At 54.1% G+C, this 27,900-nt stretch overlaps 1 protein-coding gene across 5 annotated transcripts in view; it reads left to right on the plus strand.

The window, feature by feature from the left end:
* The window catches only part of PXN (paxillin), a 45,950-nt gene that overhangs the window by 8,885 nt on the left and 9,165 nt on the right, over nucleotides 1-27,900 (plus strand). Inside the window, exons 2-7 of one of the 5 annotated variants that reach the window (XM_045791575.2) lie at nucleotides 24,475-24,595; nucleotides 24,799-25,025; nucleotides 25,330-25,445; nucleotides 25,825-25,961; nucleotides 26,059-26,260; nucleotides 27,099-27,234. In XM_045791575.2, the coding sequence (XP_045647531.2) occupies nucleotides 25,868-25,961; nucleotides 26,059-26,260; nucleotides 27,099-27,234 (432 nt within the window). In that variant the 5' untranslated portion in view covers nucleotides 24,475-24,595; nucleotides 24,799-25,025; nucleotides 25,330-25,445; nucleotides 25,825-25,867. Of the gene's footprint in view, nucleotides 1-5,511; nucleotides 9,789-24,474; nucleotides 24,596-24,798; nucleotides 25,026-25,329; nucleotides 25,446-25,824; nucleotides 25,962-26,058; nucleotides 26,261-27,098; nucleotides 27,235-27,900 lie in introns of those variants that run through there. The other 4 variants (XM_087857281.1, XM_087857282.1, XM_087857283.1 and 1 more) reach the window with 4 other exon arrangements.

Genomic DNA, 27,900 nt, shown 5'->3' on the forward strand with positions numbered 1-27,900 from the left:
TTGCAGAAAATTGCCTCCTTACCTGTCAGTTTCCCCTCCCCCTTACCTGTCTGTCTCCCCTCCCCCTCACTTGTCTGTCTCCCCTCCCCCTCCTCCTTTAAGATCTCTGCGCCGCTGCCTGGAGAAGGCTTTTTTTTCTGGTTCAAACCAGCCAACCTCTTGACCCTCCCACTTCAGTATAATGTAAATTGGACTTCTTTCCTTTTGTCTCCCCCTCTACCATGTAGGCAGGGTATCTTGAAGACAGGGATCTTGTCTGCCTTTCAGGCATCTCTCAGTGCCAAGTTCAGCTCGGTTCTCTGCAGTTGCTTAATAAATATTTGATGGTGGTTGATGATTAAATGGGTATGAACTGCGGACACCCACTGTGATGCCAGACCTGCAGCAAACCTCTTCCTCTGCTGGAGAATCCGAGCGAGCGACCCTCTACGTTCTAGGTTGCTGGGGAGGCAGCGTAGTGTGGAGAACGGAACACAGGCTCTGACATCAGCCAGTCTAGGTCTGTATCATTGCTGCCTGCATGACCTCGGCAGGTCGCCTTGCACCCTTAACGTCAGTGAAGCAGGCACACTTCTCAAAAAATGCTTTAAAGTGCTCAGTAAGGGGCGCCTGGGTGGCTCAGTCGGTCAAGTGTCTGACTTGATTTTGGCTCAGGTCATGATCTTGGGGTCATGAGATTGAGCCCTGCGTCAGGCTCTATGCTCAGTGGGGAGTCTGCTTGAGATTCTCCCTCCCCCCACTTTCTCTCTCTCTCTCAAATAAATAACTCAATCTTTAAAAAAAATAAAGTACCCAATAAATGGGACGGTTGTTATTATCATTCCTCCTTGGAATAATCCAGACATTGCTTTGGGGCCTTGGCTTTCTCTGTCACCTCTCCACTTCACCAGTCCGCTGCCTGTGTTTGCTGTGGCCTTGGCGGCAAACATTTATTTATTTTTAATTTTTAAATTTTTTTACTTTTTTCCAGTGTTAAATAGTAGTGGGTAGAGAGGACAGGTGGCAAATATTTAGTGCCCATGAGCCTGGTTGACCATTCAGCTGGGTCTGAGGGAAGAATCAGACTTGGGTTATCTCCTGGGAGGATGTGATTTGGGACCCTCAGGACCCTGTGGGGTAGAGAGCTTGGGGGTACAGCTCTCCAGGTGAAATGATTGTCCCCTTAGTGCTGGTGGTGTTAAATTTGGTTTTAGTTATAAGACCTTGCATTTCCCCAGAGCCTCTTTGGTGGCTTTGAGGAGGAAGTGGCTGGGGAAGGAGGTCGTTCCGTGGCTTGGTTTATACTAATTGCTCATCTAACACTTAACATTTGAGAGCTGCCACAGAGAGCAGCCCTGAGATCCCTTTCAGCGCTGGGCTTTTTCTAGAACCACAGGCCTTCCTATGGTCAAGGAAGGCCGTGAAGGGGGCTCCATGACATCTCTAAAGACTCACAGGATGGGTCTAGGCCACTGAGGCTCCCAGTAGCAGTAAAGAAAGGGAGAGTGTGGTTTTCTGGACCCTAAACCGAGGTTTTTGTCACTTGAGTGAGCCCAGCTAATAGCAAGAAGCTGGCCCAGTGGCTGGGCGGCCCTGCCTGCCTCTGTGCCTTTTTAGGGGCAGTGGATCTGTTAGGTCAAGCCTGAGCCCTGTGGGGAGGTAGAAGTGGCTCAGAGAGTCCTGGCCAGGCTTTTCCTCACTCGCTGTTTCCAGGAACATTCCTCTTCCTTAGGTGGAAATGGGAGTGTCCCATAGCCTGCACTCGGTTTCCTCTGGATTTGCCATCCCCCACCCTTGGACTCCTGGCCTGCTGACCCACTGGAGTGGTTTCTCATCACTGCTGAAGTCCAGGATAGCCAAGTCGGGCTGGCTTGAGTCTGGGGTGGGCTTGAAGGAGAGGCTGTGTCTCAAGAGACCCGACGTGGCTACCCTGCTGGGCTTGGTTGGTCACATGTTGCCTGTCTTGGCCCCGTGAGTGGATGTGTGGCTTCCTCACCCTTCCTTAGTAGAGGCAGCCTCGCCGCACCATTGGGGTGAGCTGCTGGGTAGCGGGGTGGCCTCATTTCCTCCCTGCCTTACCAGCTCAGATGGCCTCTTCCTCCGTGTCCTGAACTTTCCAAGAATTTCTGCCCCTTTTCTCTCTTTGGAGGTCAGTACTTGAAGTCTTTTTGCCTGCCTGAGGCAGCCACACCGGAAACAAGCTGGGTAAAGAAGAGAAGTGTCACCTGGAGGCGGTTGTCACAGCTTCCCGTGGTCACTTGTGGTCATCTGCTTCCAAACATCCTGTTTGTGCCCCGAGAGCAGCAGGAACGCTGACCTGGAGACAGCTGTTCTCTGCCTGACCTCGTTCAGAGGCACCAGGGGTGTCACAGTCCATCTGTCCCCCCGGGACCCTTGGTTTGCTGATCACTGGCTGTTGATGGTGTGGCTGGTGGCAGCTCCTTTTGGCATCTCTGGCTTGGACGTCATCTCTGCTCTGCCCGTCCTCTTCTCCCTTGCTTCTTCCGCCTGGGAGATTTGTCCTCTGAAATGTTCTGTTGGGTGTGATGAGTCAGCGCTCCCCTTTCTGTGGTTCTGGACCCATCCCGTCTTCCTTAGTTGCCTCCCTACACTGACAGAGCTGGAGGTCTTAGGATATCCCCTGCAGGTGTGGGTGGGGGGTCTCCAGCCCATCACCTTCCTCAGTCAGAGTGACGCACTTTTCATAAGTTTATATATTGAACTTTTATCAAAGACTGCAATTGCACAAGGAGTTTTGAGGCTTTTTAAAACATTGAAAATAACAGCGTAAAAACATTTGAAAATCACCAGGGTCAATCCACGCGTGTTCTAGTTGGACAGACTGAGGCCCTGTGAGGAGAAAGCACTTGCCCAGAACACTGAGTAGCAGAGCAATGCTTTTTCTTCTTTCTTACCCTTTTCAAAAAAAATATTTTATTTATTTATTTGACAGAGAGAGAGCGTGCACAAGCGGGGGGAGCAGCAGGCAGAGGGAGAGGGAGAAGCAGGCTCCCTGTTCAATCCCAAGACCCAGAGATCATGGCTCGAGCTGAAGGCAGACTCCCAACCGACTGAGCCACCCAGGCACCCCTTTCTTACCTTTTTTGAGGAATATGTAGGGTCCTGGTTTTCTTCATTTCTTGAACTACACACCTGCCACAGTGTAGCCTCAAGCTTCCTTTTCTCTAGGGACCTTTCTCATGTCATTTTGTATCTGATACTGTTTGTTACTTTTGTAAAAAGGTTTTAATGTCAAAAAGATACATGCTTATTACAAAAATTTTCAGGAGGCATAAGAGAGAAAAATCCTTTGTCCTTTCCCCACCAGGGGTAACTGGTAACTGTTGTTACAGTTCGGTGTGTATCTTTCCCAACCATTTTCTGTACATTTGCAAATATGTAAGCATCCAAATGATATAGATACTCTTCTTTCACTGTTTTTTTTTTTAACTAAAGTGAAATTCACATAACATACAATTGACCATTTTATTTTATTATTTTTTTTAATTAAAGATTTTATTTATTTGAGAGAGAGATAGAGCACAAGCAGGGGGTGTGGCAGAGGGAGAGGAGAAGCAGACTCCCCACTGAGTGTGGAGCCCGATGTGAGGCTTGAGCTCACGACTCTGAGCTCATGACCTGAGATCAAGAGTCGAATGCTTAACCCACTGAGCCACCCAGCGGCCCCTAGAACATTTTCATCACCGCCAGGGGACTCCCTGTACCCATTCAGCAGTCTTCCCCCCCCTTAGTACCTCCCCCAGCCCCCAGGCGATCACTAGTCCACTTTCTGTGGATTTGCCTATTCTGGGTGTTTCACGTAAGTGGAATCTTACGGCGTGTGGCCTTTTGTGATTTACGTCTTTCATTCAGCATACTGTTTTTGAAGTTCATCCATGTTGTAGCATGAATCAATACTTGATTCCTTTTTATGGCTGAGTAATATTACATTGTATGGGTGTACCGCATTTTGTTTATTCATTTGTCAGTGGATGGACATTTGGGTGGTTTCCACATTTTGGCTCTGGTGAATAGTGCTGCTATGACCGTTTGTGTTCAAGTTTTTATTTGCATACCTGTTTTCAGTTCTTTTTGGTTTATATCTCTTCACTGCTTTTAAAGTTTATTTTTCTGTATTGTTGTAAATGCCTAATAAAAGGACTAATCATATTCATGTTACTTTTTTATTTTTATTTTTTTGAGGGGAGGGAGAGAGAGAATCTTTTTTTTTTTTTTTTTTTTTTTTAGGTGAGAGAGTGTGTGTGTGTTTGTGTGTGTTGGGGGGGTCAAAGGGACAGAAGGAGAGAGAGAATTTTAACAGTCTCCACACCCAGAGCAGAGCCCCACACAGGCTCAATCTTACCACCCTGAGATCATGACCTGAGAGGAAATCAGGGGTCGGCCACTTAACCGACTGAGCCACCCAGGCGCCCCATGTTACTTTTAATATTTAACTGTCTTTTTACTAATTATCAGTTATACATGTTCACTGTAAAAAATTTGAAAACTACAAAGGTGTCTGGCTGGCTCAGTCAGTAGAGCATATGACCCTTGATCTCAGGGTTGTAAGTTTGAGCCCCACGTTGGGTGTGGAGCCTTCTTAAAGAAAAAAAAAAAAGCTGCCGAGATGCACAAAGAAGGAAGTGATGAAAACTCACAGAGATAATCAGAGAGAACTAAATATGCCTTACTTGCATATTTTCCCATCCCAACCACTCTATAATATGAAGTCAGTATTCTTGTAGATGCCAGGGCTCAAGCCCAGTGAGGGAAGGGATTGGCCTGAGGGAGATTGTTGGTAGTGGTGGAGCCAGGGCTGGAATCTAGAGACTCCTTTAGCCCACGGTGTCCCATCCAGCCCCTTTGACTAGACTCCGTTCTTTTTTTCTTTCTTTTTTTTTTTTTTTTTTAGGTTTTATGTATATATGTATTTATGTATCTATGTATTTGTCAGAGAGAGAGCGCAGGCACAAGCAGGGGGAGCGGCAGGGGCAGAGGGAGAAGCAGGCTCCCTGCTGAGCAAGGACCCCCCCCCGCCCCCATGTGGGTCTCGATCCCAGGACCCTGGGATCATGACCTGAGTTGAAGGCAGACGCTTAACCAACTGAGCCACCCAGACATCCCCTTTTTCCTTTCCATTCTGTCCATTTTTCCTTCATCTAGTTTGAAGCTCTGTTATCAGATGTGTATGCATTTGGGACTGTTAAATGTTCAGGATGAATTAACCTTTTATCGTTATGAAATGTCTTTTTTTATCTCTGGTAACATTCTTGCTTGGACGTCTACCTTATCGGGTAATAACAGAACCAATCCAACTTTCTTGGTATTAGTGTGGTATACATTTCTCCATTGTTTTTTGCGAAGCAAACTGGTAAGAACTGTTTATCTGTGTCTTTGTAATTAAAGTGTTTCATATAGATAGCATCTATGAAATCTTGCATTTTTATCCAGTCATACAATCTCTACCTTTTAATTGAGGTAGAGATTTAATTGATTTAATTATGTAGATTTTTCTAACATTTATAGTAATTATCAATATGATTGGGTTTATTGTTTTTTGGGTTTTTTTAAATTTTTATTTATTTATTTATTTTTTGGTGGGCAACAAAGCAAAGTTTATTGAGCGATAGCAAAGTGATGGTACAAAGCTCCCAAGGAGGGAGGGGACCCGAGAGGGTTGCCCAGTATGATTGGATTTAAATCTACCATTTTGCCATGTTTTCTATTTATACCATCTGATTGATTGATTGATTGATTTCAAGTAAGCTCTATGCCCAACATGGGGCTTGAACTTACAACCCCAAGATCAAGAGTCAGATGGTCTGCCTGCTGAGCCAGCCAGGTGCCCCTATACCGTCTGTTCTTTATTCTCCTTTTCCTGTTTTCTTTTGGATTCATTGAGTATTTTTTTAGGATTCCATTGACTCTCCACTGTTGGCTTATTTAGCCATACTTTGTTGGTTTAACCTTTTTAGAGGTTGCTGTTTGGTATAACTCATCACAGTCTACCGTCAGGTCATGTAATATCATTTCACATACGATGTAAGACCTGACAACGGTATATTTCCATTTCCCTTCCTTGTCCTTTGTGTTACTGATGTCCTAAGTTTTATTTCTATATGTATTATAAAGCTCACACTATATTGTTAGGCAAATTTCCTTTCTGGTACTCTCTGTTCCTTGGTAAAAAGGGCTTTTTAAAATAGAAGGAAATTAATAAAGAAATGTTTGCAAAACATTTCTTCAAACATTTCTTTTTTCCTCCTCCCTCTCCCTTTTCAAAAACGTGTCCTTCTCCAGCTAGTTTTCCCTGCCTGTGGAGCTTCCCTCGGCATCACTATCTGCTCGATACGCTTTGTGGTTCCGCTCCTCTGTGGCTCGGTCATGACAATCAGTGATGCTATCAGCCACTCCAGGCTCCAGAGCCCATAGCTGGTGTTGCTAACACGTTCCAGTGGCACCCGTTTCAGAAAACCCTCACATTCCAGCTTATGTCTCCTGCCTCCCCTGACCCATGGGGAGGGGTGTGACACGATCGGCCTCGTGCTGGGGCTGCCATTCTCCCTTTTCTTTCTTGCCCTGTGGCTTGCTAATGCCCCTCCTCCTCTTCCTCCAGCACCAAGTGAAAGTGTCCCCTCGTCCCAGGTCCTGACTCTGCCTGGTTTACACAGACTCCCTCCAGGTGCCTCCCTCCTGGGAGCCAGCCCCCTCACTGACTCGCCTTCCCCCACCTACGGAGGAAGCTAGACAGGCCACACAGTGAGTTTAAACCTTAAGTACCCACAAAGGGCTGCTGTGTCCGGCCACAAAATCTTGTGGAGTGTTCTTTTTTCTTTTTTTTCTTTAAGGGTGAGAATGGTGCTGTTTGGGGAGGTGGTGGTAACTAGATCACCGTAGAGGGAAATTTCCTGGGTTAGAAGAATAGAGTGGCTTGGGCCCTGTGCGCATGCGTCGCTCACCCTTCCCATGCTTTTCATGTAGTGAGTGCTCCTGGAGGGCCAGAAGCAGCACAGATTGAAGTGGTGAGGCAGATCTCTTCGTGTGGGCTTGGTAGGGTCATTCATTCGTTTAGCACTTGTCCGCGGAGCTCCTGTTATGGTCTAGGCTCTGCTCAACGTGAGGAGGTGAAAATGGGTAAAGACACACTTCTTGTCCTCGCTGAGCTCTCACAGGCTGGTGGGACATATACACTCAGGCAGATGTTCTTACCAGTTGGATACATGCTTTCATAGGGGAAGTGCATGGTGTTTTGGGAACTCAAAGGAGAGGGGCCTTGAACCCTGTGCAGGGAATGTGGTCGGGGAGGGCTTCCTGGAGGAAATGGTACCCTAAGCTTACTCTTTGTTGTGTGTTTATTTTAATTGGCGTGTTGACATTTATAAAAGGCCCGAACCTTCATCCTTTAAATAGATACCATTCCATAATAAGATTTGGGAATTTCTTATAAAAGGGCCCCATCATAAAAACCACACATTCCTTTTTGTTATGTAGGCAAAGCAAATCTTTTTTATCCTCGTGTTGTAGAAGAGGAAGCTGAAGTGTGATGAGTCTCAAGGGATACAAAAGGCTTGAGCGTGGTAAAGAAGATAGGAGGGTGGTCTAGGCTCAGGGAACAGCCGGTGCAGAGGGCTGGAGGAAGGAGGCTTTTGAGTGTGTGCTACGTTTATTGGCTATGATTTGGCACCCTGTGCCCTCCCAGTTGATCTTACAGACTAATCGAACAGCCTGAGCTGCCAGGCCCAGAACAGTCACTAGCCTTTGCTTCCTCAGTGGGATGATCTTATGGGGTGGCCTTGGTATGACAGCTGAGGTGGGGCCATCTCTGAGACTTCTTTTATTCTCTGGGCAGATGTTGAGCTCTCTCTGTGCTGGGGCCTTGGGCCAGTTCGGAACGACATTTCCCCGAGAGTTTGGGGCCTGAGATTTCATCCTGGGCCCACTGGCCCCAGTGGTGAGCCCATGTGCTCATGTGGCAGGAAGGACCTGGTTCCTGTGATAACGCGCTTGGCCTGGGCCCTCCTCCGGCGGGAGGCTGTTGGGGGATGGAGCTACCTTTGTATTTGGATTTCAGGGCGGACTTCACCAAAAAGAGTGGGCCAAGGAAGGGAGCCCATAGTTTTACTGGGCACTCTGAGGACCCCCAGAGCAGACTGCCTGTAGTTTACAGCGCCCGCTTGTTTTCAAAGGAAAAGCAAACTGGAGAGGCAATGCTGTATCATTTCCTAAATAGCTACCTTCTGGGCCCCTACGAGATTCGTGTGATGTGGCCAAGGGAAAAGAAAGTCCCAGGCCCCGTGTCCTGCCTGTCCTCGATTGCTGACCCTTCCATGCTTCTTCTTGGCCTCGCCCCGCTCTTGCTCCTCCTCCAGTCCGGCAATCTCATCGGTTGGATGTTCTGTCCTCCCACAGGAAACAAACGTGGGATGCCTTTGTTCCTCCCTCTTTCGCCATAGCCACCCAATTGCCAGGTCTCGTTGATTTTACCTACTTTTATCTAGAGCATTCCTTCAGTCAAGCCCCCCTCTCTCCCCCTTCTCTCTTGCACACACTGAGTGATCCAAACGCAAGCCTGGTCCTGCCTTCCCTGTTCTTTGCTGACGGTCTTGCGTGGCTTGCCCTTCTAAGTCCAGACTCTGTAACAGGCCCTGGGTCCTTGACTCCGCTTCCACCAAGCTGAGACTTGTACTCTGAGCTCCAGCCCCTTCTGTCTGCCAGGCTGTTTCTCACCTCTGCCTCTGCTCCTCCGTCTGCCTGGAAGGCACCTCCTTCCTTCTCTCCCTGCTTGGATTATGATGGTCTCCCGCTAGTTAACGCTCCCTGGGGATAGACACTGTGTCTCCGTTTCTGCAGTGCTCAGCATGGCACCTGTGCATAGCACTTGTTCATGGACATTATTGGGGCCACCGCTGATAAAGATGAGGTGGCGCCCAGGGAGAGGGATGGAGGGACTGGAGGAGGCAGGTGGGACAGGGATGCAGAACTCACCCATTTTCAGTGTTAGCCTTGGATACCCAAGTGGGGCTTCCCCTGCCCATTTTGTGCCTTCTGACTGGTGACATCTTTACTGGAGAGGAGCGTGTGTGCTGCCTGGGTCAGTGCCCAGCAAGGCCCCTTCGGGAAGAAATGCCGGTCACCTGGGATTGAAGGAGAGCTGAGGCTGCTTCAGCCCCAGGCAGTCAGACTTGTCTTCCAAGGACCTGACAGTGAGTTGCAGGTGCAGAGCGGCCACTGTCAGCCCTTGTTTCTTGCAGTGGTTTCACCTTTGTGGATTCCTGACCCCTTTGGACCATGACTATTATGAACCGTCTCCCAAGAGTAATGCTGTGGGGACGTGCACAAGACGTGTGTGTAATTTCACATGTTCTGCACATCCCTGAGAGGGTTATCCGTGGGTGTCAGGTTCAGACCTCCGGGGTAAGGTTAAGCTCCTTTGCTGTGGGGGCTCTCCACCTCTCTTGCCCTAGAAGGGGGAATGAGGAGTCCCTTTGCCCCATAAGTGGGGTGCTGAATGGCGTCAGCAGGAGGAGGGGGGGTTGCAGGCCAGTGCAGGCCGCATGGAACAGGCAAGCACTTGTCACGCCTGACACTCAGGCCCCTGGAGCAAGTCCAGGGCGGGCTTGTGTCGGTGCTTCCCCAAAGGCTGAGCTCTCTGGGCGAGTTAGAAGTTAGAGCCCTTAGATGGGCATGTGCAGCAGGGACTACCTCGGCCCATCCCAGGCCTCCTTCCTCAGAGCTTGGATTGTTAGGAACAGATGGCATCGTGGCGCTGGAAGGTTGGACTTTGGACCAAACTCCCAGGAGGACCAGCAGTGAGTACCTTCTTCCTGTTGGCTTTGTGCACGGAGCTCCCATGCCCTGAGCACAGGGCACTCCAGATGCTCCCACTTGGCAAGTCCTTGAACTCGGGGATGGCTCTGAAGCTAGGGAGAGAGATCACAGTTTTGGTTGGGTCCTGCACAAGCCTGTCAGCTTTTTAGCCAAGATCTCCTTGTTGTCAGAGACCAGTGATCGGTCCTGGTGTATTAACAGCTGGATCCCGGGGGTCTGTGTGGTGGAGTTGGGCTGCCCGCCTGACACCTTTCAGAGCACCTTCTCTGCGATCGCTCATGGCTTGTAGTGCTGGGTGCGGTCTCGCACCTGCTCAGGTGGGACAGTCAGGGATGTCAGCTTTGTGGGTGGGACAGCCCCTCGGCCCCCATCTGTCAGCTGCTATCACCTGGTGAGGTAGGCATGAAGGATATGTACGGATCGTGTGCTTGTGATATGCCAGATAGGCTTTCTGTTCATTATCTGAGTTCTTCCTCCAAGGTGCTCGAGTGAGGCTTGGGGATTCCACAGTCCCGAATGATGTAAGGGGGTGTTTTTACACCCCTTCTGTAGATAAGGGAACTGGGCTCAAAGAGGTGCTGTGCTAGCAAGGGGCAGAGCTAGGACTTGAACTGAAGTTGTTCAGCTGCAAAACCCACACTATGTTGTGTTGCAAGCTCACATACCTGCTGAGGCCAGGCAGGTGCTGTGTGTGCATGAAGCCAAAGGAGGAAGCTGGATTTCATGCTGCAGCCAGTGCTGGCCCTGCAGGAGAGGAGACCAGTATTGCTTGCTCTTCTGACTGCTCCCAGAAAGCCAGAAATCCTGGCTTTCAAGTGAAATCTCTCGATTTCCTAAGACAAACTTGGATTTCTTAAAAAGCATAACCACATTCATCGGGGATTGGGGTTGCAGCCTGCAGGCCCTGGGCTGGTGGCCTTTGCTGTATTCTCTGTTGTCTCCCTGAGCCCCCCTTCCCCCTCATCCCAGAAGGAGAAGGATCAGAGTTCATTGCTGAAAGAGATCTTGGAAGATTTATTTGGGCCAACCCTTAGCCATTTATGATGCCTGTTTCACCAGAAAGATAGGGAGGTGTAGAAAGGGAAGGAACTGTGAAATCTGCATTCGAGAGCCCATGCTCGTGGGCCAGAGCAGTTCGGGCCTTGCCTACCAGATCCTGGGATGCCTGTTTCCCACCTCTAGAGGCCACTGGCACTTCTTGTCTGCTATTCCACGCTGAGCTGCTCATGGCTCCAAGGGTGGCATGTCCCCTGAGATCTTCCCTCAGAGGACCTGGACACCAGGGGAGAGTGCTGTGGCCGCTGTGTGCCTGGGTTTTAAGATTGGTCCCTGTCACGTGGAAGCTGGAGTTATTGTTCGTAGTCTGTGACGTTTGACCCCTCTCATCTCTCTTCCTACTTCAACTAGGTTTGGAGTAAGAATGTGGAATGGGGTCAGGCGCCCCATTTGCTTGCAGGCACCCCCCCCACCCAACCAAGGGACAGTGACCATGGAGGAAGACACCGCAGTCTGGGGCACAACAGGGTGGGGTGGGTAGGGACCGAGGCTTCTACTTTTTTTTTTTTTTTTTTTTTTAAGATTTTATTTATTTATTTGACAGAGACAGCCAGCGAGAGAGGGAACACAAGCGGGGGGAGTGGGAGAGGAAGAAGCAGGCTCATAGCGGAGGAGCCTGATGTGGGGCTCGATCCCATAACGCCAGGATCACGCCCTGAGCCGAAGGCAGACGCTTAACCGTTGTGCCACCCAGGCGCCCCGAGGCTTCTACTTTTGAAAAGGAGAAACAGTGGTGTGAGAGAAGGCAGTGAGAGGGTGGTGTTTGATCACTCGCTGACTTGCTTGGTGACCACTTCCTTTCTGGCTATGGAGGTAGACAGGAGGAAAGGCAACAGCCTTCACTGGCAGGCTTGTTTAGATCAGAGGTTGTCAGGTCAACCGTGAGGTTTCCAGACACTTGTTGGGGTGCAGAAGCACAGGATTTCTCGCCACACCCATCCTTGGGAGGTTTAGACCAGGGCAGCGGTAACCCCTGGTGCATGGCACACCAAGAGGCTCAGAGCAGGCGCTGCGAGTGAGGGACAATGGGGTTCGATGCTCCTGGGTCATGCTGGCCTGCCCCCTGCCTGTCCCAGGTGGCCTTCCCTTTGGCCCCTCAGAGTGAAAAAGCATTCCCTGGCAACCCTGTAGAGCCTAACGTCCGGTGGAGTGAATGATACAAATGGTCCACCTGAGCGGTCACCCACATCTTCCCCTCAGAGCGTTGTTTCTATTAGAAGACATTCCCTATGGTTCAGATCCAACGTCCAAACAAACTTCTGGAATATTCTGTGTATGTACATTGGAGACTTCCTGTGTGATGTTTTGGGCATTATGGCCGGGCACTGCTGTTGCCATCTGTCCTGACTCTGCTGGGTTGGATTCCCAAGACCTCAGAGTGTCTCCTGCAATAAATTCCAAATCAGCACTGAGGTGGGTACCTGCCCCTCCTCCCCATCAATCTGCTGGTGTAACCAGCTGGGCCTGGTGGAGGGAGGCCAGCCACGCTAAGTCAGGCTGGAGCCCTGGGACCCTCTCTGCCGCATGAGCCCCAGGGCTCAGAGACTTGGTGTCCACTTGGTCGTTGTCTCAGCTCTGGGGTTGCTGGGCTTCTTGCAGGCAGACTGCAGGGTCTTACTTTGGTTCTGTTTCCACCCTGTCCTACCCCTCTGCACCTTCGTGGCCCTGCATGTGAGCTCTGCCAGCGAGGCCGACAGCCCAGAGGTCTCCCTGGACGCTTTTTGTTTCTGGAAAGTCCATCTTTCCCGCCTTCTTTTCTGTTGTGGTTTCCCAGTGTGACTCTGGTTAGCCAAAGCTGGGAGGACTGTGGCCTGCATCTGCTCCCTCCCCGTCCAGGACGAGGCTGATTTCCTGATGTGGAGAGTTGGCAAGGAGCTGGGCTTCCAGAGAAGCTTGTCTTGCCCTCCTCAGGACAATGGCTGGAGGCATCCTTCCTTTGAAGATTAGTGACACCATCCCACCAAGGCACGCTACCTGCGAGTGTGGAAGGCTCTGGAGGGGCTAAGATAGGACTTAGGGCTTCTGTGAGTGCGAGGGGCTCTCCCTAGGCCATCTATCCTCTTACTTAGGACGTGCCAACCATCAGTTGTGACCCCAGTGGCCAAATAGCCTCTGGAGAGCTTTGTCTTGCCCAGAATGAAGCAGACGACTTCCAAAATTTGTGAGACCACAAAGACTAGGGCTGGATGGCATGAACCCTCTAGGGAAGTGAAAGTATCATTGGGGATCAGCTGGGGACCACGGGGGCAGCTGGCTCTGTCTCTTTCTCTCCCATCTGCCCCTTCTTCTCAGAGCTCTTGACCATCTCAGAGAGTGGTTCCAACATTTGTTCCACCAGGACACACCCTACAGGTGACACTTAGGGCAGATGAGGCTCACATGCTGCCCATCCTTCTTCTTGAGGGCGCACCTGGGACTCTGTGCACTTCCCAGCTCTTTATCTTAAGAAAGCAGATCGAGGGGCTCTTGGGTGGTCCAGTCGGTTAAGTCTCTGCCTTTGGCTCAGATCCCATCTCGGGGTCCTGGGATCGAGCCCTGCATCTGGCTCCCTGCTCAGCGGGGAGCCTGCTTCTCCCTCTCCCTCTGCGCTCCCCCTGCTTATGCTCTTTCTCTGTCTCTCTCTCTCTCTGTCAAATAAATAAATCTTAAAAAAAAAAAAAAGATTGAAAACACGTGGGTGGGACTGACAGTCATGGAGTAGTCTTGAACCCACTTCAGTTTATTTTCTAAACTTAAAAGCAAATCAGTTGCAAATGTCAGTAGTTTATGAGGGTGAGCCGAGGAGGGCTGGGGAGCACCCCTCACAGCTAAGAGCCAGCTTGAGAACTAGTGTGAGGCCGGCTCCTGACTTGGGCTTGTGTTTCCCTGGTGTGCTAGTGCATTCCACACCCTCTTGCCGCCAGTGGGAAGTGGGAACAGCATTTACAGACAGAGGAAGGAAGCTGGGGCCTGCCACTTTTTTGCTGGGAAGAGTTAAGTGCCTGGGTAAGACATGGGGCTATCTGTTAAAGGAAGACCTGGGCAGCTCAGTCAATCAGGCATCTGTCTGACTCTTGGTTTCGGCTCAGGTTGTGATCTCTGGGTTATGGGATCAGCCCTGCATGGGGCTCTGCGCTCAGCGCGGGGTCTGCTTGTCTCTCTCTCTCTCTCTCTCTCTCTCTCTCTCTCCATCCCTCCCTCCCTCTCGCTCTCCCTTCGCCCCTTCCCCCACTTGCATGCACTGTCTCTCTTTCAAATAGAATCTTTTTTAAAAAATATTTTTTATTTATTAGAAAAAATGAGGGGGGGGGCAGAAGGTGAAGGAGACTCCCCACTGAGCAGGGAGCCTGATGTGGGGCTCAATCCCAGGACCCTGAAATCATGACCTGAGCCGAAGGCAGATGGTTCACCGACTGAGCCACCCAGGCGCCCCTCAAATAAGTAAAATCTTTTTTTTTTTTTTTAAAGATTTTATTTATTTATTCGACAGAGATAGAGACAGCCAGCGAGAGGGGGAACACAAGCAGGGGGAGTGGGAGAGGAAGAAGCAGGCTCATAGCAGAGGAGCCTGATGTGGGGCTCGATCCCATAACGCCGGGATCACGCCCTGAGCTGAAGGCAGACGCTTAACCGCTGTGCCACCCAGGTGCCCCCAAATAAGTAAAATCTTAAAGGAAGACCTGGGTTGACTTTGGGTTGCAGAGTCTACACCAGATGTCTGTCCGTCCCTCAGTTGGCTATTTAGCAAGTTCCCTGGAGCCCTGAGCAGCTGTCTCCTGATGATTCTCATGCTGCCTTTGCCTGTTTCTGGTGGGGGCAGAGGAGCCACTGATCTGCGTGTGCCCCCCAAACAGATGGCCCAGGCCCCTCCCTCTCATCCAGGTAAGAAGGCTGCCTGGCAGAGAGGACAGAGGTCAGGGCTCGGGCCAGCCCCGTCTTGCATCATGCCACTCAGATCTGGCAGTGGTCAGTGCGGCCTGGGAGGGAAACACTCTGGCGGGTGAGCCCAGCAGCTCCTTAGCCTAGACCGCTGCGCTCCAGCCTTCTCTGAGTTCTTGAGCTCTGAGGGCCACCGCCAGGGGCTCCGCAGCGGCTCAGGACCCTGCCTAACACTGCGGTGGGGGAAGAGCACGGGAGACCAAGAGCAAGGGCCCCGTGAGGAGGCACCGGTGGAGCAGCACCCCGTGGCCAGCCTGTTTGGATTGCAAGAGGGGCTCCGGAGACTGCTTTGGAAGCAGGGCAGTGGGGGCAGGCCGAACAAGGGATGGCTCCTCTCCTGGTGGGCTGTCATGGGAAGAACAGGGATGAGCTCTTGGAGTCAGGCAGAGCTGCCCTCTGCGGGGACTCGCTTGCGTGCAGAGCACACTCACTAGACATCTTGGAGCCTCTTTGTCTTTATCTGTAAGAAGGGGTTGTGTTGTGAGGCCAGTAGGGATTACTCCTCTCCCCCTCCTCCTGTCGGAGCTTCTTCCCGGCCCTGTGGCCCTGCCTTTGGGTTCCTTTGTGGAGCTCTGCTGGGTTTGGAGCCTTGGTGGCCGGAGCAAAGGCTCCTCTGTCCTGGGCTTGCTCCTCTGGGAGTTCAGAGGCTGAGAGCTTCTGTGGAGCTTGGGCAGCTCCTTCTGTTGTCGCTATTCCAGGTTCAAAGCCACAGGGCTCTCAGACAGCTGTGACTTCCCGGCAGGCCATAGAGCTGGCGTGGGGGGGGGGGGGCGGTGCTGGAGCCCTGCAGCTTCTCCCTTGCCTCTGTCCTTGCTAGGAGAGTGAGTCGGAGGCTTCTGGGCTCAGCTGATGTACTCTGAGGAGGACTTGGAATGAACCCCAGGCACGGAGGGGTGAGGTCAGTGGTTTGCTCAGCAAGGAGGCCTGAGTTAGGGACGGGCCTGTCATAGCTCCCAAGATTCCTGGCCGCTGTCCCTGGCTCCACCTCTGCCCCTCCCACCCTTAAGAGAGATGAAAACCAGAGATGTGGGTTTATCTACGGAGCGTGCCCTCTGTGTCACAGTGGGAGGGCAGAGGAGGTCCTCCCCAGCCACCACGGTGGCTTTCGCATGCTTTGTCATTGATTCCTCACCATGTGTTCTCTGGGTTATCTGAGTAGCTGAAGCCAGAGTGATCTGGTTAAATTGCCACCCAGGCTGGTGAGTGGTGGACTCAACCATCTGCCTCGCTACTCTACTGGGTGAGGGGGGGCTTCTTTCCCCTCTGCCACACTGCCCAGCAGATTGGGATGCCAGAGCGTGTACAAAGAGCTATGTGACTGTCCCCACTCCCAATGCCACTAGAGCAGCCAAATTTGTGGTATGGACAGGGGTGGCTTTATGTGTGGACAGTGGTGGCTTTGTGGTCCTGCTTAAAATTGTTCAAAGTCCCAAGTGCACGTGCGAAGAGTCTCTTTGAAGCCTCACTTTTTATCTTATAACTCATTTGCATTTTTGCCTTTGGCTTCATATGGTAGCCTTGCTTGCTTTAGGGCAATGGTTTAAATTTCTTTCTCCTGAGTAAATTTGAGCCTCAGAATGTATTTATCCTGAGGTGGTTCCTGTGCCTCTGGCCTCCATGTGTCCCCTGAGGGGTATGGATATCCTGGTAGAAGATTGGGGGGAGGCATGTTTAGTATGGTGCATATTGGCATACAGCTGGGGAAAGGGAAGAGGGGGCCCAGTTTGTCTAGAGAGGCAGGTTGCAGTAAGTATGCTCCAGAAGGAGGTGGAAGCTCGTTTGGGGCCATATTCTGAGAAGCTCAAGAGTGCCATCCCCAGGGCTTCTGATTTTATCCTGCAGGCAGGGAGGGCCATTCGTGCCTGAGCATTGTGTCCCCCCTTGCTTGGCACACATCTCCTTACTGCAGGAGAGGCTCATGATGGTATTTGTGCTGTGGATCTATCCAGAGGGAAGTGAGTTCCTGCCCCAGGAACATAGGATGTGTGGTCTAGGGGGCAAGGCGGCACACACCAAAAAGGGGGTTCCAAGAAGTGTTCATACTGCTGGTGTCTGCTGAAAGGGTCAGAGTTGGGGAACCTGGGCAGGGGGCTGCAGGCAAGGCTGAGAAGGGGCTGAGCCTGGATTTGGATGCTGGTCTAAGCTGTCGATGAAAAGAAAGGAAGCCAGTAATGAGAGAAGCACCCGGGAAGGAAGACTTAATGTGCCAGTGAAGTGTGGGAGCCGGGGAGGGCTGCAGCTCTTAGGGTTGCTGTCCGAAAACCCGAAAGGCAGGAGGGAGAGAGCTGAATTTGTTTGGGAAATACCCCAAGTGCCCGAGATCAGGAAGCATCAGCCCATTTTGTGACCACCTTGAGCTGTGTTCATTGATCAGAACTTGACTGGCAGAGTGGGTAGCTACGGCTGTCAAATGCACAAACATCGCGAAGACCGCGGCTCATCCCTGCAACAGGCAAACTTTTGAACTTTCTGTTCGGGTCTCTGTAGGGCAGATGACTCACTTCTGAGCCCCTCCTAACCTCTGGTGGTGATTAGCGGGGCTGAGAGGCCCAAGGAGCCGCCCTGCCCTGCAACAGAAACCCACGACTGGCCTCCAAGAAGAGCCTGTTTGCGGGAGTGGATTGGAGTGGGTGTGGCAGAGCTGAGAAAATTACCAGTACCTGAGCCAGTATCTGGATTTGAGGCTCTTTATGTACGTAAATCCGTGTTGAAGGAACTGTGGGATGGGCCTGGAGTTGGGCCTTAGCCTGACCTTAAAAAGTGCTGTCTCTGGATGACCCTAAGAGGTGAATGAAATCTGACCAATGGGATGCGTCCACGGTGATTCTGGGACCTCTGGGGGAGGGCGGGGCCTACTGATCCCAGACAGAGGGATGAGTGACCGACAACAGAAAAGAGACTGCTGTCTGGCCAGCCTGGACCTGCTCCTGGGCCGGCAGGGAGGTGTGAAGGGTAAATCTGGGCACCTCCTCCCGTTTGCTACCACCTGGGGAAGTCTCAGTAGCAGCCAGGGGCCCAATCAGTATGGGGGGGGCCCTGTGTGGGCACCTGGTGCACATGGGGCCTGGTGCCCTTGGGCTTCTGCCTGGAGGAGCTCCGGGGAACTTCTGGAATGGCCTTTCTGCCTTTATTCTCTCGAGTCTCTGGTTACCTGTGCTCTGTGACCTTGGGCACAAGCCAGGCACCCAATAAAGGTGACCCAGCCGGCACACTCATGTTGTGTCAGCCCCTGCAAGGAAGGGCTCCTCGGCAGACAGGAAACCACCCTCCCTGGCATGTGGGAAGCCCAGGGTAGAAATGCCACACCCAGAGGGCCACCTCCCAGCTTTCCGGGCAGCAGATTGGAAGACTCCGGCCTGCCCCCCTGGTTTCCCGTGTGTCACCCCCAGCCCACACTTCCTCTAGGGCTGAGACAGTAAAATGGCAGTTCCTGTTGAGTGAGGCATGAGTCAGCGAAGGAGAAGGGTGGCTAAGTCTTCATAACCTCCAGGCACGGCTATGAAATATTTAAATGACACTACAGTATTGATTGTTTCTCATCCATCCCCTTAGGGAAAGTAGTTCCTGTCTGGGATTCAGATAATAGCAATGCCTTGGATTTAGACAAACTCCAAAGAGCCGGAGATGCTATCTAAGTCTTACCTGAAACTGTGTTTTCTCCTCCCTAGAGTTTGCTCCCGGGCATGGGGACAGATTGGGTTCTGCCCATTTTACAGACAGAGAAGATGACCCATGTGGGTTGTTCCACGTGCTGCCAGGCACCCAGCTGTCTGGGCCTGGAATCCTTGCGTCCTGGTTCCTACTCTGCACTGGCTTTTCTCTGCTCACTGCTCCCTCCCCATCTTCCTCCTCCTCCTCACAGCCCCTGTCATTCTGGCTTCTGGGGAGAGGTATCAAGCAAGATCGACAAGGCCCCTGCTCTCCAGGGCTTAATTCTTGGAGAGGAGACAGGGAGAGGGACTGGACCCAAATTGGCAGGGAAGGCCCCTCCAGGAGATTGACCTCCTAGTCAGTGTCCAGGCCCTGTGGGTCCCTGGGCCTGGTGGGGGCAGAGGGGGCTGGCCTAATTGTGGATTGGCCCTTACTGGTCACAGATCTGCCTTTCCTCCAACGGCAGTTATCAGGATAAATATACCCAGCTCCCCATTCCTGGGGAGTTACTCACTGAATAAAAGTACCCCGCTGTGGATTAGATTACCTCTGCTCTAACTGCTCGTGTGCTCAGGGCTGGGGGAAGGGGGACCCGCCTTCTTGTCCGGCTTCCTTCCTAATCTGGAAGAGTCTCAGCAAAGGGGCTGAGATGAGACCATCCCTGAGGAGCTGGTCCTGCTGTTTACATAGCTCCTTCCTTAGGAAGGGCTGAGCCCGCTCACTGCTTGGATCCCTGAGCTTGGGCAGCTTCTCCTCTGACACTTGAGGCCACCGGGCCTGAGCTGAAACTTCCCTTGCCCTGCCCAGAGTTCTGAATCCAGCAGGGTAGACAGGCCTAAGACCGGGCCTCTCTAGGACTTGTGGGAAGGGGGCTGAGCCGCTGCTGTCTCTCTGAGAATCCGATCGCCTATTAAATGGCAGGGATGGACAGCTGGCCCTGGACTGTGGGGAAGGCCCCTGCGCTATGGCAGCCCCTTGCCTCCTGTGCTGGAACTCTCAGGGTGGTGCTTGCTGCTCCTTCCTTCTGCTTGTCAGCTCCTAAGGAGACTGTGCCAGCCCCTGCCCTGGGGTGACGAAAGCGGAGTTAAGGCCCGCAGAAGGAAGGTGGGTGAGTGGAGTCTTGAAAAGGAAAAGAATGAGTTCTAACTGCGGGCTTTCCTGGGCCAGTCCTCAAGAATACAAGGCATTTTGAGGTGGGGTCTTCTGAAGGCTGAAGGACCCCACCTCTTCTAGTTCAGCCCAGAGCCTCCGATGGAGGAGTGGGTGTGGAGACCTGGAGACCTGGTGGGGAGGCCTCTCCAGGGTGGCTTTCTTTTCCCCAGAATGGTGCCCCTAACCGCTGGTCCTGTATTGCAGCCTCCTTTGCGTCAGGACTGGGATAGGAAGAGGAGGCGCTTTCTCTTGCCCCTCCAGGGCTAACCATCTCTCTGGGAGCTAGCTCCCCCAGGCTAGCAATTTACTGAGTGTGCTCTCTTCCAGGGACAGTGCTAAGCAAGCACCGTGTATCCGTTTTCTCATGATATTCCTTGCTCCCGTGAGTAAAATGGTGACATTCCCGTCAGACAGACAAGAAAACTGAGGCACAAGAACCGTTAAGCAGCCTAGCCGAGCAGCTTGGCCACTGAGCAGAGTCTGTGTGACTCAGAGTTCCGCCTGTGCAAGTTCTAACATCTAGTGTCTTTAGAGCCTGGGAGGAGAGAATGGAGTAGTCCTGGGTCCTCCATCACCCACACCCCTGCCCCCAACTTGAGGGATCCTGGTGGATAGACCTTTATCTCTTGGCACCTGCCCAGCTCTGGTCTTGACAGTCTTTATCACACACTCAGGAGTGGCCAAGGCTTGGATAGGAGGAAGCCAGGCTTGTGAAAGAGTCTAACTTGTTTTTATACTTCATTGGGGGTGGAGGTGGAAGGGGTTCATTGCGTCTCTTTAACTTATTATAGGGTGTCATGTGTCAGTGGGTCAGCCTAGGTCCCCAGAACCGCAGTCTGGGGGACATGAGGAGGGCTAAGATGCCCCTGTCCTGCATCCCCAGGCTGGTTTGGGAATGTCAGGGGCGCAACTGTGGCTTGCATCCTGGAATGCAGGCAGACCGGCCCTCTACCCCTCCCTCCCTGGGCAGCCATCCGGGACGTCTGAGTCTTAACCCCATCAGCCCCCTCACTCCCCTCGCGGGGCTGCAGACCCCGAGGCTCCCGCCCCCACCCCACCTCCCACCGCCCGCCTAGCCTGCAGGATTACGTTCGGCGGGTCACTGGGGCCCGGGAAAGGGCCTATTCGTCTCGGCCTGGCCGGGTGCACCCCGCCCGCTCAGGCCGCCTGCCCCCCCTCCCCCAAGCGGCCTGCGGGCCCGAGGGCGCCCCCGATCTGAGCGGCTGCTTGGGCCCAGGCCCGGCTGCGGGGTGGGGACGGGGGGCGCCCGCCGGCGCTGTGTCTGCAGAGGGGCGCGCGTCCCTGTGGGTCTCCGGAGCCCTGCGAGGCTGCGTCACTCTTCCGTCGTGCTTTCAAATATTCGTGTGCCCCAGGCACGGGTGGGAGGTTTGCAGACACCTCGTGCTCCTCTCGTAGCTGCTCCGTCCCTCCAGCTCACCGAGCTTTCTCGGGATTGAAACTTCCCCAGGGAGCCCATGGCCGGGGGCTCCCGGGTCTTCCCCGGCTCGAAAATTCCGTGGTTGCGCGAGTTTACCTTCGGTTACTGTACCCGCCGCTGGGAGCAGACGGGCCAATAGCGCCCTCTGGCGGGAAGCCTCGGACGGGCCGCACCCCTTCCTCGCCAGGGCAGAGCTGGGTGTCCTTTGCCCCTGGTGGGCTGGAGACTTTGCACCAAGCCTTCCATCCCCTCCCCCACCTATCTGGAGAGCAGAACCCCTCCCCCTGGCACACACATTGAATGGTCTCACCCAGAGACTTCCACTTTCCCTCTTGTGTGGGTGGAAGTGCAGGGACATGCATCAGCTGGCCCAGAGAGGCAAAAAGCCTGCACCCTCCAGGGTAGTTTCTTCCAGAAAAGGGATGGGAAGCCCTAGGGAGAGCTTCCTTCCGCAGAGTGGCTTGGGTGGTCCTGGTGGCTCTGACTTGTCTGCAAGGTTTCAGGTTTGGACCCAGAAACTTAGTGCAGAAATGTTCAGGACGTTTAGAGCCTTCCCTAGCTTGGAGGAAGGAGCCCCCCCCCCCCCCCGCACCCCTCTTGCTTCCGGTACTGCCACTGTGTATCTGGAGTGTATCCTACAAGGGAGGGGGACGGTGTCCATTCTTCTTTGGGGTTTGTGTAGACGGACTCTGATCCCGGCTGTTGGGTATTTAGAGCTAGGTACTAGGCAGTAGGTGTAGCTGAAAACTGGAGGACCCACCCATGGGGTGCTGCTTGTAAGTGGACTCCTGTGAGCAGTCTTCCCTCTGCCGCCTCTGTTGACTCAAGCAGGGGAGGAGTTTGCTGAGCTTGCAAGGAGACTTTGGCCCGTTACCATTTTGCAGGCTTTGGGGACATAGTGGCCTTCTGCACCCATAGGAATCCAAAGTAGAGGCCAGAGGCCTCCTTGGCTGCCTCCTATATTCCTGGCTCCCTTCCCTGAGGCATTTGTGGGGGGGCTTTGGGGAGACAGTGGCACCAAGTCCTGTGCAGTCACTGAGCAATGACTAAGGGTGCAGGGAGAGAAGGAAGCTACACCAGAGGCCCCCTGGCTCGTGCATGTGCTCTCTCGCACTCAGGCAGACACACGTTTGATGTGCTTTTTCCCTGGCGTCCACACACGCTTCACTCTGAATATTACTTTATTACTTCGCTCTTCTCACGAGGATTGCCCTTGTCATGTCTTACCCAGATCCTGCCCATAGAAGATGGTACTTTGCATCCAACTTGACCTCCTTGGAGGAAGGTGTTTTTCAGAATTTCACAAAACGAATAAGATCTGGCGTTTGCAGCTTCCCATGTACTGTAGCATGTGCTGTTCCGTGTAGACCTCACGCCAATACCGTGAGGTGGGAATTACGAACCCCACCTTGCCGGGACAGCTGAGGCTTGGGGAAGCAAAAGGATTGGCTGTGTGGCCGCAGAGAGTCGGTAGAGGAGCTAGGACTTGAACTCCTGGGATCTTTTGTTTCTGTCTCCCTAAGATTGCTCCTTCTGACCAACAGATGTATTGGTGTTTAAAAGACCCCAGTGAAATTGTAAACCGGACTTCTCTTCGAGTCTGGGGGAGGGGGAGGGGATTGGAGGCAGAGGGCAGCGGAAACCCTCACTCGGAGGGTCTGGTGGGAGAGGTTAACCATTTGTCTTCTGAGTATTTGGAGTCTGAGAGACCTGAGTTCAGATCCTGGCTGTGTCCCGTCTGCCAGCGTTGGCATTATGGGCACGTGACTCTGCCTCTCTGTGCCTCACTTGTACCCTCCGTGCTAGTGTTGCTGTGAGGAGGAAGGGAAGGAACACAGGGTCAAGCTCCTGGTGGGCAGTCAAGCTTGGCAGCTACTCCTGTTATTCCCACCGGGGCTGCACATGCTGCCTGCTCTGGGGAGCCCTGTGGGGTTTTCTAGCCAGCTCTGCCTTTGGTGGAAAAGGGGAGACCCTGTCCGTGCTGAATTGGGCCCAGGGGAAGTGGGGTGCTGTGTGAAGCCAAGGCAGCAGGTGCGGCCATTCAGAGGCCACTGAGATTGGCCCTGGACACGGGTTTCTTTTCTGTTATTACCTAGGCACACACTGACTGTGTCTAGTTCTGCTTTGTTAGAGACAGGAAGCCAGACTCTTCTAGAGGATCTGGAGGGGGAGGGGGCTGCAGGAGCTGACTTGCCTCGGAAGTCAGAAGACCCTTGTGCCGGGCTGTTGGCCCCAGGGTCCTGGGCCTTGTGACAGGCTCCCCCTCTGAGCAGCTGGGTAGGAGCTGGGGGTAGGTGTGGCCAGCCTTGGGCGTGGGAGGGCAGGCAGGCTGCTGGGAGGTGTGGGCCCCCCTTGCTTCCTTCCCTCCACCGAGCAGGGGTGGGGTTGGGGACAGGGCTGTGAGGAAGGATCAGCCAGGGCCCCGATATTCAGGAAGTTGTACTGTTTAAATGTGGCATCATGTTGTGATCACAGCAGACTCTTGCACGCCAGATTTTTGGAGCTTGGGGCTACCGAAGAGCCAGACAGTCCTGTCTCTAACTGGCTTTGTGATCTGGGCAGGTTCCAGCGCCTCTTGAAGCCCCTTTCCCCATCTGTAAGGGGAGGATCAGAATGCCAGCTTTATCCAGTATCAGGATTAACGGAGAGACCCCATACATGCAGTGCTTAGCGTGCTGCCTGTTACTAGTGATTGGCGGTAGACACAGCCATCACATTCTCATAAATAATATCCTAAGGGCCAGGGACTGAGCATTCCTGACCCCCAGCAGGTCGGCGGGAAAGTGAGAGTGAGATCAAGTCCTTGAATATGGTAGGAATGAGGGTGTGGTGTTGGGGCCAGGCTCTCTGAGCTGTGGGGCTGTTGAGGGTCTCAGGAGGGGAGGATTGAAGTTGAGGGGCTGTCAGCAGTTCCTACTCCTGCCCCTCCAGATATTCCCTTGTCTGGAGACTGGGGAGATCCAGGGCCCCCCCGTTGGCTGCCCAGTGCCAGGGTAATGGAAGCTTGCACTCAATTCAGCTCCCTTCTGCTGTTAAAAGCAGAGTAGCGGGGCCCTGGAGCCTCTGGGGCCAGGCTGCTTGCCAGGCTTCCACAGAAACAGCCTACGGGGCAGTCCTGCCCCCTGCTCGGCTGAGGGGGTGGGGAACACTGCACCAGCCTCGACCCAGCCCCCACCTCCCCACGTACCTCACCCTGTAGCCCAGGGCCTCGGGAGGAGCACGGAGCCTGGGGTTTTGCTTCTACCTGGTCAGAAAGGCAGGTACCATACCCCAGGGACTGCTCCAGTTGGATGAGGGGAGGTTGCTGAGAAAGCCCAAGCTCCTGGAATTTAAGTGGGACCTGGCACTGGCTGGGCCCCTCCCTGTGACGTGGGGCCCCTCCCGCCCATTCTCTCCGCCTTGCCCTGTGCAGTCAGAGTGCCGAGTTCCAGGCAGGCATTTCTGACTTCCAGCCAGCCAGCTGCACAGCCCTGTCGGGAGGGAACGCAGGTGCCCAAGTGCCAGAGGTAGGAGAGCCCCAAGGGCCGCGCAGGAGCCTCCACAGCACCTTCAGCCGTGGGCTGGGGAGACGAGGTCAGTTTTAGAAGCTGGCTCTTAGCCAGGCTGGTCTGGGCTGATAGCTTCCTGCCCTGGGGCTGGTTCTTTCTCCCAGGGGTGGGGCAGGTGCTCAGAAGTGATTAACTCTTGGGTGCAGCAGCCAGGGAGGGCACTGCCACTGGACAGTGTGTTCCCAGGATCCCTGGTTCCTACCAGCTCTCTTCGTGTTCTCTCTGCAGACGCCCTGCTGGCAGACTTGGAGTCCACCACCTCCCACATCTCCAAACGGCCCGTGTTCTTGCCCGAGGAGACCCCCTACTCATACCCAACTGGAAACCACACATACCAGGAGATTGCCGTGCCACCCCCTATCCCGCCGCCCCCGTCCAGTGAGGCCCTCAATGGCACGATCCTTGACCCCTTAGACCAGTGGCAGCCCAGTGCCTCCCGATTCATCCACCAGCAGGTAAGGTGGGGACAGGGGCCGGGAAGACAGGGAACCGAGTCTTTGGGGCAGCAGGAGCTTGTCTGGCAGCAGCCTGGGGAGCCAGGGGAGGAATGGGATCCGGGCGATGGGGAGAGGGGCTGGGAAACGTCCAGGTCTCCCAGATGCCATGTGAGGGGACACGTGACCAAGTGTTAATCACCTGTCTCCTGGCCGGAGTGTGGAAATTCCCTGGTGAGACTGTGAGCCGGAGCCTCCTGGGGGTGACTCGGGCTGTTCCTGTTCCTCCCCTCGGGGGAGGCTCTGAGCATTCTGTTCCCTGCAGCCTCAGTCCCCGTCACCCGTGTACGACTCCGGTGCCAAAACTTCCAGTGCCTCCGTCCCTCAGGACGGCACAGGCCCTCCGTGTTCCCGAGCCGGTGAGGAAGAGCACGTCTACAGGTACTGACGCAGCCCTCCGTGCGCTCCTTCCCCTCCTGCTTGGAAGGTCTGAGGCCAGGGGTCAGGCCTGGCAACGGCATGCAGAAGGCCCCGAGGCTCCAGGCCAGCTCGTACTGCCTTGGGCTGGCCCGGTGGCCTTAGTGCTGCCGTCTCCATACGGTAGATACAGTAGCAGGGTTGGGTTGTCACGTCACCCTGTATCGTTGAGGAACTGAGGCAAGACTTCCTTCTTCCCCTCTTCTCACCACATCCCTTCTCCACTCTCCCCTCTCTTGCTGGGGGAGACTTCACACCTGCTCCATCTTATCTCCGGGAGGTCTTGGGGGGGCTGTCAAAGCTGGGGGGCACCTCTCACTACGGCCTCCCCTGTGCCTCTCAGTTTTCCCAATAAGCAGAAGTCGGCCGAGCCTTCACCCACGGTGATGAGCTCCTCCCTGGGCAGCAACCTTTCTGAACTTGACCGCCTGCTGCTGGAACTGAACGCGGTGCAGCATAACCCCCCAGGCTTCTCTGCAGGTAGGACTGGCCCCCTGGCCCCCCTGGGCCTACCTGCTGGCCTCTGGATCCCCAGAGGGATCAGGGCTGAGCAGCCTTTCTCTCTCGCTCTTCCAAGATGAGGCCAACTCGAGCCCCCCGCTGCCTGGGGCTCTGAGCCCCCACTATGGCATCCCGGAGAATAACAGCCCACTGGGGGGCAAAGCCGGGCCTCTGACGAAAGAGAAGCCCAAGCGGAATGGGGGCCGCGGGCTGGAGGACGTGCGGCCCAGCGTGGAGAGTCTCTTGGATGAACTGGAGAGCTCCGTGCCCAGCCCCGTGTGAGTCTCACTGGCCTTTCCCGGGCAGGGGAGGTCTCGCCCAGCCCGCGCTGTGCTCCAGTGTCTGTCCGCTTGGGCCAGTTGTCACCCATTCCCTTCTGAGGGCCTGTTGTTTGCCAGGCCCTGGACCAGGCACTGGGGTGTTTGTGGAAGCTCATGGACACCTTCCCTGCCTTCATTGAGCCCCCACCCATCAGAAAAGGTGACATCGTGCACGCAGAGGGTGCCAGCAGCTAAGTGGCAGGGGTCGGAGCCACACTCCAAGGGTTCCTTACTGAGTGTTGTCTCTCAAGCCTTAGTTTTCCTGTCTATAAAATGGGATAAAGGGATATAGGATAATGGCAATAAGACCACCTACCTTGATGGGATGAGACCCCATAATACATGTAAAGTATCTGGAATGGTTTCTGGCTCCGAGCACATAACACACATGGTTGGTGGTTCCTAAACGTTAGCCCTTCTTGGTGTTACTGTGTTGTTGGAACAATCTCACAGGTACATAGGGTGTTGTGGGAGTGGGTACACGTGGTGCTTGGGCTTGTTTAACAGGGAAGCTCGAACTCGGGCGAGGAGGGCCAGAGATGTCCTCCTGAGAAAGGGGCTGGTCGAGCTGCCCTCTTCTCCCATGCCAGCTCCCCTCCGCTCTGTCCCGTGGCTGACTGCATACCCCGCCCCCCGCCCCCCGGAGAGATTGGAAGCCGGCAGGCTTCTCTGGAGTCGGGTGGGAGGACCCCAATGTGAGAGTTGAGATGTTGAGACCCTGGAGAGGAGAGGGCCACTCTGGGGGAACACGGAGCTGGCCTCCGGGGTCCCCGCTGATGCCGTGCCTGCCCTGCAGCCCCGCCATCACTGTGAACCAGGGCGAGATGAGCAGCCCTCAGCGAGTCACCTCCAGTCAGCAGCAGACACGCATCTCAGCCTCCTCTGCCACCAGGGAGCTGGACGAGCTGATGGCCTCCCTTTCGGATTTCAAGGTGCCCCGAGACCCCTCCTCTTCCCCGCCCCCTCATTCTCCTCCCCTGTACCTCCGTGTGAGTAGCTGGAACTTGGGCGCTCAGCCTTGTCCTGAGCCAGGGACCCTGCGGTGCTCGGGCCTCACCAGGATGCCCTCTGCCAGGAGGGTCAGACCAGGCTTCACGGGCACTGGGCTGCCTCACAGCCTGGGAAGGCAGAGACGCACTTAGCAGGGACATTCCTTCCTCCCGGTTGCTCCCAGCTCCCAGCCACCCAGGGGATCAGGAGGCTGGGACAAAGGACTCTGTGTTGATGGTTGCTCTTGGTGGGGGAGGGCATTCTCTGCTGGGCCGTGTGGGACTGGGATCCTGTGCCTGAGGTCATTTGCCCTGGAGCCCCATCTCCCACGCTGGCTGTCTGTCCTCAACCCATCCCTTTTCTTTCTGCCTCTGGCTCCTGAATGCATAGGTGTTTTTTACTAGCCACCCTCCATCCTTCCCCCCACCCTCCACAGGCCCGAGTCCCCATAGGTTCTGTCTGTGGGAAACCTAACCCTTCAGGCTCCTGGGCCAGTCCTGCGTGAGGCTTCCCTTCCCCTCCCATCCTGGGCCTCCCAGGCTTGCCAGACCCGAGATGTTTTATTTAGAAGATGCAGTGCCTCCATGGGGATTGATTCGGACTGATCT

Source organism: Ursus americanus, chromosome 30 (assembly GCF_024610735.1).
Source record: "Ursus americanus isolate L20-20 chromosome 30, mUrsAme1.1.p, whole genome shotgun sequence".
Taxonomy (NCBI): Eukaryota; Metazoa; Chordata; class Mammalia; order Carnivora; family Ursidae; genus Ursus; species Ursus americanus.